At 50.5% G+C, this 8,541-nt stretch overlaps 1 protein-coding gene across 2 annotated transcripts in view; it reads right to left on the reverse strand.

Annotated features, from left to right (window-relative positions):
• CNKSR3 (CNKSR family member 3) overlaps positions 1-8,290 on the reverse strand; it is a 71,117-nt gene extending 62,827 nt beyond the window's left edge. Inside the window, exon 1 of one of the 2 annotated variants that reach the window (XM_081139575.1) lies at positions 8,014-8,290. In XM_081139575.1, the coding sequence (XP_080995701.1) occupies positions 8,014-8,065 (52 nt within the window). In that variant the 5' untranslated portion in view covers positions 8,066-8,290. The remainder of the gene's footprint in view (positions 1-8,013) is intronic. The other variant, XM_081139576.1, reaches the window with a different exon arrangement.
• Positions 8,291-8,541: the final 251 nt, after the last annotated feature.

An 8,541-nucleotide genomic window follows, 5' to 3' on the forward strand; every position in this document is an offset into this window, starting at 1 on the left:
GGTTAGTTTGAGACTCCAGTTGGAATTCATGTTAAGTCGGTGCTGACAACTTGGATGTAACAATGTAACAGGTGCTACATTACTGGGAGTCTGGTGCCCTCCCCACACTGAACTAGTTTGCTCCAGGTCGTCCTTAGGACGCTGTGCTATAAAATCACTCTGAGAACATAAAAGAATGTTCGATTAACACAGGTTAAAGTTGGAAACGCAGTGACACACACATGCACGCACGTACACACACACCTCCACGCCTAAACCCAAAAGCACTGAATTTCCCCTCCGCTGCAAATCTCTGAAAATAGGAAATAGAATGTTTCCTTTCACCAAAAAGGTTTCTCTCAGGAAAGCATGACTCAGATTATCACAATCAGGGCCTCTGCTGATAGAGAACTCCTAGGGGTTTTCCTCTAAGGGGACCGACAAATTATCCTTAGGGTGGGGGCAGGGGAAGTAGGTGTGTGTAGTGAGTGAAAGCTGTTGAGAAGTGATGCATTGTTTCAAAATGTGTTCAACTCTTCCCTGTTGAAAATTCTCAAAATACCATCGATTCGTTCAACCCAAAGCACGGTGGCTCTATTTTCTAAAGCAAAATTAAGACAGTCTGTCAGTGGAGCAAAATATTTAAAACTGGATCTGTGGCACTTCCTTTGATTCAAACATTTTTCAAGCGTTCATACGGAAAAAACTCTCTTATTTTTCCAACCTACTGATCTGCATTCTAAGGAACTGTTTTGCTCTAGTAAACACAACCGCATTTGCCCTTGTGATCCCAGGTTAAAAAACTGTTCAATCAGCCATTTGATGTCAAAGAAAACAAACTAGGCTAAGTCCACTTTCACAAAAACCCCATTCATAGCTGAATAAACAGCTTCAGAAACTATAGCTCCCAGCAAAATGTGCCAGAAAACAACAATGACGCGAACAAAGCGTGTGAACGCAAAAAGACAGGCTGCCGCTCTCGATTTCCAAGGACAGGAGGGTAATCGGGATGAGGGGAGGGCAGGGACTCTCTCAGCACTGGAGGGAAAGGAAATAGATATGTAACGATTGATCCCAATTTCAAATATAATTTTAAAATTGCTGGGCTGTGAAGCTATCAATGAACCAACTGTACCTAGAACTTGGCTTCTCTAATGCTGGAGCCACCACAATACCATCATCTCCAGAATATCCCAATGCCTTCCAGCTGGACTCCTGAATTCATTTCTGCCCCAAGAATGCAAATCAGACCAAGTCACTCCTCTGCTTTCCAAAACCACTGGAAAAAACCGCAAAGGCCTGACCAAGATAAGACCCTACATGATCTGGCCTCTGTGTGTCTCTCTAACCCCATCTCCACCCACCACCACCTCACCACTCTCGCTCTTCGTGACTCCACCACACGCTCTAAGCTCACTTGCACCTCAGGGCCTTTGCACTACCTGTTTTTGCCTATGATGCTCTTCCCCCTAGTTTTCCAATGGATGGTTCCTTCTTGTCATCACGCCTCAATGTCATCTTCTCAGAGAGGCATCCCTGATGACATCATCCAAAAAAGTCCCCCTCTTCCCCAGTCACCTGCCTTCACATCTCTGCTTTACTTTGAGCTTATCGGCAGCTGATATTTTCTTGCTCATCTGTTCTGTTGTGTTGTTGTTTCCCACCCCATCTACCACATTAAAGCAAGGACCCAGCTCGACCCCTGCACCTGGAACACAGCTGGATTTCCAGCACCTAGAACAATACCTGGAACTCAGCGGTTCCTCAGGAATTACTTGCTGAGTGAATGAAACTCTCTTTTTACTACAGGGCGGACTCTGTTATCAACACAAGTGTTCTCTTCAGCCCTTTCCAAGGGAGCTACCCCTGAATCTTTCTGTGACCCTACCTTCACCTGAGACACACAAGGTCCCCAAGGAAGTGAGAGGGAAAGTGTCAAACAATGAGAAGTCAGACCATGGAGTTGAAAAATCTCACCACCTATATACCAACAAAAGGGAGGCTGGAATTGTCATCAGTTTTTAGTAAGCATGTGAAAGGTGACTGTCAGCCACACTTATTATTGATTAACACTGTGAACACTATCCGCTGTGCATTATGCAAAGTGCTGTCCCCAAATTACCTCTTTTAATTCTAACTAAAACCCTGTGAGCTGGTTATTACCAGTCTCCTTTTACAGATGAGAAAACTAAGGAAGCCTTGGAGAAGGCAATTTTCTTACCTAAGTTTTCGAACCAGTTAGTGCCAGATAGAGAATTTGAACCCAGTTCCATCTTATTTCAAAGCCTACGTGTTGTTCACCAGAAGCGCCTGAGTGCCCCCCCCCGCCCCCGGTGGTTAAAATGAAGAATCTGTGAAGAGCCAAAGGCAGCAGGGAGTGGGACCATAAAAGGTGCAGATGTTGCTTAGGAAAGTGTGTGTGTGTGTGTGTGTGTGTGTGTGTGTGTGTGATTCTACCAACTGCAAATGTGAACTGTATCAGGCACAACACTTGTAATATAACATTCAAAATAAAAATGAGAAATGATTCAAAAAGAGAAATGATTCACTCCATCCCTGAGATGCATTCTGAAACAATTAAACACAACAAACTACAATAACAACAAATAACTGGCAGTATCACAAAAGCTAAAAGGTCAGGTCCAAAATATGTAGGGAATGAAACAGCTCCCTGCTTAAGCTGTGGAATTAAAAAAAAAAAAAGGCAGAAAAATTAAGAAAAGGTATGTGTCCTGTGGGTGTAAATCCTGAAGGGAACATCAGGAAACACAAGTCAGAAGTCTTTGAAGTCACCCCTTTCCCACACTTGGTGATTAGGGGACAACTGAGTGCGCCCAGCTCAGCCAGAGGAGGAACCAGGGGCTGGACGGGACAACAGGACGGACGCCTGTGGAGTCTGCTCCCCACTCCTGGCCTTTGACCTTGGACAACTCATTTAATATCCAAAAGCCTCAGTCTCCTCCTCCGCAAGGGAGGTATGCCTTCCCTGTGCACCTCGTGGGCCTGTGAAGAGTTGAAAGCACTCTGCTGAGCCCACGCGAACAACACCCGCTTCATTCACTGAAGGCCTGGAGTGTGGCTACACCAGCGATGAAAACTCCAGAAACAGCACAAAATGAGAGTAAAGACAGAAAGCAAGGTGAGCACACGAACATCCCAGAGCTAGAACACAGCTGGCTAGGGAGGGTCAAAAATCAAGGCCGTGGCACGGAAGCGGTGAGACAGAGAGACGGGCCCCCAGAGCTCGAGGCAATGATGCCAACCCCAAGGGAGGCATGCAGGTGACGCCTGAGCACAAAGGGTCACCTCCCTCTCTCCAAGGACGCAGCACTGAGACACCTGACCTCGGTGCAATCCATGCTTCCACACTTTGAGAACCGCCCTGGTCATTTATTCCTGAAATGACATTGCGTCGTTTTCCATCAACGATGAAATCTCCCCCAGAATCAGCTAAGTGTGGTGCGCACCATGTGGTAACAGACGACGGGAGTGTGACTGGCCCGCTGTGGATCCCGAGAACAAACTTCAACCACAGTGCCCACCGACCACCCTGCGTGGCCCTTACTATTTGTCTTAGAGAAGTTATTATGAGAACTCTTCAAGTCCTAAGAAATACAAAGCGTGTAAGGAATCTCAGGGGAACTGTCTCAGTTTGTTGAGAATTACCTGACGCTGTTGCTGGGTGCTGCTTATAAATATAAGGACACATCCTAAGACTGCCTTTTTGCTTTAATTAGTGGCCAGTCAAGCATCACTGGAAAACAGATAAAATCAAGCCCATGTCAGATGGGATAGCAGGACCTACCAGTGAAGTGTGAGATGTGTTTGCAGCTGTGTGCTGAGCAGTGCGTCTCAAACACCACAGAGCAAATGGATCACCTGGGTTAACATGCAGACTCTGATTCACTGGCCTGTGACTCTGCATCTCTAACAGTCTTCCAGGTGACGCAGATGCCCAGTCACGGACCAGGCGCCAGACAGGTCGCCAATGACAGCAAGAGCCAGTCTAATGCTATGCTCACTGGAAGTCCAGTGACTATAAGAAAAAAGTCGAGCCCTGGGCAGTGTGGCTCAGTTGAATGAGCGGCCTCCCATGCACCAAGAGGTCACCGGTTCAATTCCTGGTCAGGGCACATGCCCGGGCTGTGGGCTGGACCCCCAGGAGGGGGTGTGCAAGAGGCAACCAATCAATGTTTCACTCTCATCGATGTTTCTATCTCTCTCTCCCTTCCTCTCTCTCTAAAACATCAATAAAAACATATTTTAAAAAGAAAAAAGTTGAGAAAATATGTTTTGAAGGTTTATGATACTGGCAAGAGGCATCTATCACTCTGCTAACCAAGACCCTTCCTGACCAGCTGCAAGTCGTCGTGGCGGGCAGGTGGCAGGAAAATCTCCTGGGCACTGACTGGTGCCCCTGAATGGTAGGAATCAACCTTATGACAGGCCTGGCTGCTCTGAGAGAAGAATTTATGTCCTGGAGCCATAGGAAAAAGAGGAGAGGAAGCAATAAAAACAAGGAGTGCTAATTTATTGGGAGCTCACATAAGATACACAGTCAGGGGTAGAACTGGGGTGTGAACCCAGAGTCTCATTCCAGAGCCCACACTCTCACCACTAAATTCCACTGCCTGGTACAGGCCATGTGATAAAGTGACAGGGAGGCCAGCATTTAAGAGCACGGGTACTTATAAATATGGGACCCTGGGCAAACTCTCTCTCTCCCTCTCCCCCGCCCCTCGTCTCTTCATCTTTAATATGAACTCATAATGGTTCATACACCTCACTGGGTTTTCTGAGGATTAAGTGAAGTCTAAATAGAGCACTTAACCCAGTGTTTGACACATAATAAATGCTTCAGTGAGTGTTTTTCAATCATTAGGATTAAGAAAACTTTACTGAATTATCTGAAAGGCAAGGTGCCATGAACTATGAATTAATCTGATTTACAAACAACTTTCCTGATATATACCAAATATGTGGATAAGACACACACTGGGTGACCCTCCTACACTAACGCATGGTATCAGTAACTCGCATCGTGGGAATCCTGAAGGTCTAGTCATGAATGCGGTGAAGATCCAGAGTCCCATAGGGCATGATCCTGGCAAGGCCTCCTGAGAAGATGGAATGAAGCCAAACCGCCTGGGGTGAAACTCGGCTCTGTCACTTCCCAGCTATGTGACAGTGGTCAAGGCATTTTACCTTTCTGTGCCTCAGTTCCCTCAACTGCAAAATGGAAATTATAGTTCCTATCTCGAATGGTTGTGCATATTAAATGAGCTAATACTTACACAATGCTTAGACCCGTGCCCAACACGTTGCTCATATTTAGTGAGCTTATACTAATGTTATAAGTTGGTGACAGTATAGCTAAAGATTCATACAAATAATAATAATAATAAAAACCAGAGAATTCATTCATTCTGTAGACATCAGCCTTTCCCCTAATGCACGTATCTGCCCAATGACATCACTGAGGGCAAGCTGCAGACTGCACTCGGGTTTCGATAGTTCTGAATCTACAGCTTTCTACAGCGCTCACAATCTCCACAGCCACACTTCAGGGCGATACCGAGAGTGGCAAAGTCTACAGGAAGGGCTGCTTATCAGTAGGATGTATTTATAAAAGGGGGGTTGAGAAAAGAGGTTGGCAAAGACAGTTAAAAATAGTCCTATAAGCACACACATTCGCATACATCAATAGTTGGTTAAAAAGTCAATACCTTCACATCACTCTTATGAGAAATATTCCAGAAATGTATCATGCAACTTGGGAGCATGCAGCCTCTTGCCATCTAAGAGCTACCCACATACTTGCTCCTTTTATCTTTCCTAGATTCCAACACAGAAATTATCGATCATTCTACGAGGCTGTACGTAAGAGTCCAAAAGGGCGCAGACATTCTGTATAAAGTAGCCGCGTGCTAACCACAGGTATGTAACCCAATCAGGATCCAATGCTCCGGGCACCAAGATAGTCAAACACCTATAATCGCTGTCAGGTCAGTAGGCAACTTCCCTGGGATGAAAGCAACCTCGACCAGGTCATAACGTCAAGGCAACTGGACACCAAAATCACTTTAATCTGCTCTTGCTTTTAAAGGCTAAACAAACATAACAAGATGTGGATTTACACTTCTCCCCCAATCCCAAGAGGGACCAAAAAAAAAAAAGACACAGATCTCGAGGGTGTGAAGATCTCACTCCATAATCTTCCTGTGCGCCTGTTAGCATTTTTCTGGTTGTCCATTATCAAGTAGGCTGGCGGAGGCTCAGGAAAGCCAGAGCGATAAGGGGTCACCCTTTCTTTACTGGGGAGCAGGACTGCACAACAGAAATGTAAGCCACAAACGTGAGCCACGTGCGTAATAGTTTTAGGCGCCACACTTAGGAAGGTAAAAATAAACAGGTGAAGTTAATTTCAGTAATAAATTTTATTTAACCCAATGTTTCCAAAATACCATCATTTCAACATGTAACGAGTATTCAGAACTACTAAGGGGATGGGCACGTGTGGCCACATATCGGAGACAGCGGCTCTCAAATTCAAAGACTGCCAAGACCATCAGCTTCCTAGGTCGTCTCTATGACAGATGAACAGGTAAAACAGACCCACCCCTCTGTCTGGGCCAGTCGCTAGGTGGGGAAGCTGGTGGTACCTTGAAGGGCGGGACAAACTCCACTTCAAAACAGGCTCCGGGATTTACAGCGTTTAAGTTCACGTCTGGTACCCAGCACTGACAACGCCACTGACTTACTGACTTTTTGCCCAGTGTACAACTATTTGTTGATTCCCTCTTCATTTTAGGTGAGCGCCCAGGACATTGTGGTCACTGGACAAACCTCTTCTCAGGGGTGCTATCCCTTCCCTTTCCCAGAGCAGCAGGCCAGGGTCAGACATACCCCACTGACACATCCCACGCACCCCATCCCACGTGGCCCAGCCTAGGGCAGGCGGGAGAAAGGAGGTGCAGAGCAGACCAGGGCTCCCTGCGCCCCAGCCCCGGCGAGACAGTTTGAAAGGTGACCCCCCCTTACCAGTGTCACCCACCTCACAGGCTTAGCCTGACGACCAAGGGCAGTAAGAGAGAGAGCTCTTAGCAACTGTAAAGCGCTATACAATTCTCGTTATTATTATTGAGAAAGGGCATCATTCCTCACCTAGAGGAGCAGATAGAAGGGGGGGAAAGCAGCAACTTGAAACAGAGATGCTGAGCTGGGGGGGGGGGGGTACCGGAGGGGGGAGGGGGCAGGAAGGGACCCAAGAAAATACTGGTTGGTCTTGGTTGGCTTCACTCTCTTGGTAGAGTACAAAGAGGCCTGGGAAACCTCTATCGCCCTTTTCTGGAAACCTTAGGAGGGCGTAAAAAGTCAGCGCGACAGCCCGGAGGACAAGCCTGCGCCCCTGCTCCGCGACGCACGCCCCCCCCATCCCACTGCCTCCCCTCGTCGCGCACGCAGCGTAACTCCGGGAGCGGTTCCAAGCAGATTTCTTCTCCCCAGGGTTCACTGTGGCCTAAACGTGCAGCGCCCCCGGCACCGGCGCCTTCCCCGAGCAAAAGTTACCGAGTCCCGGCGAGCCTGGCCCCAGGCTTCTGGCGGCGCGGACGCCTGGGCGGCGGCTCCCGCGGCCCGAGCCTCCCGGTACCTGCCCAGCCGCCCCGGCGACCGGCGACCGCTCGGGCAGGGGCATCTACGAGGTCCGAGGGGAGCCACCCGCACAAAGGCGCCCTGTGCCTCCAGCTCCAGGACGGGCAGCCGGCGCTCCGGGCACCGCACCCAGGCAGGGCAGAGAGGGCGCCCCCCGGTCCCGACACCGGCACCCCCAACACTCACCCTCAACCGAAAGGCCATCCCTACTCCCTGGTTGAAAGATGGGGCTCCCCTAGGCTTGCCACAACCCACACCCCCGCAGGAGAGCGAGGGGCGCACAGGCCACTCTGAAGTTTGCACTGTCGGCGCGGCGCTCTCAGCTGCAGAAGGGACCGCGCACCCCCTGCCCCGGCTCCCCCGCCGGGCCCGGCCGCTCACCTCGAGTCCAGTCCACCACTTGTTTGGGGCTCCACTTGGTCACGGGCTCCATGGTCAAAGGGTCGCTCCCAGCTGGGCTGGAGTCGGCGGTGAAGTCCTGCTGCCCGCGTCCGCTGTCCTTCCCAGGAGGGCGCGCCCCGCGACTGTCCCGCGCCCCGTCAAGGCTGCATGGCCGCGGTCAGCGGGTCATCGCAGCGCGGCCCTCTCCGGACACACGGGGCAGCGGTGCGGCTGCTCCTCCGGCCGCCACGGTCCAGGGCCGCTGCCCCTCCTCCCCGCCTCCCGCGGCCGGGAGCCCGGCGCAGCTGCGGCTCCCGGGCGATCGCAGCTGCGGGGACGCGACCCCGGACCCCGGGCGTCTTCCCGCGCGGGACGCTCGGGCTCCGCGCCTGCGGCCGGGCCACTTCCTCGGGCTCTCGGGCCGCGCTCCGCTCCCGCTCCGGCCCCTCCTCCCGCGCCGCGCTCGCCCGGGTGCCCGCTCCGCGTGCGCCGGCGTCCCCGAGCCTTCCCGCCCGCAGGTCCCACCTC

This window comes from Miniopterus schreibersii, assembly GCF_964146895.1.
Source record: "Miniopterus schreibersii genome assembly, chromosome: 6".
Classification (NCBI taxonomy): Eukaryota; Metazoa; Chordata; class Mammalia; order Chiroptera; family Miniopteridae; genus Miniopterus; species Miniopterus schreibersii.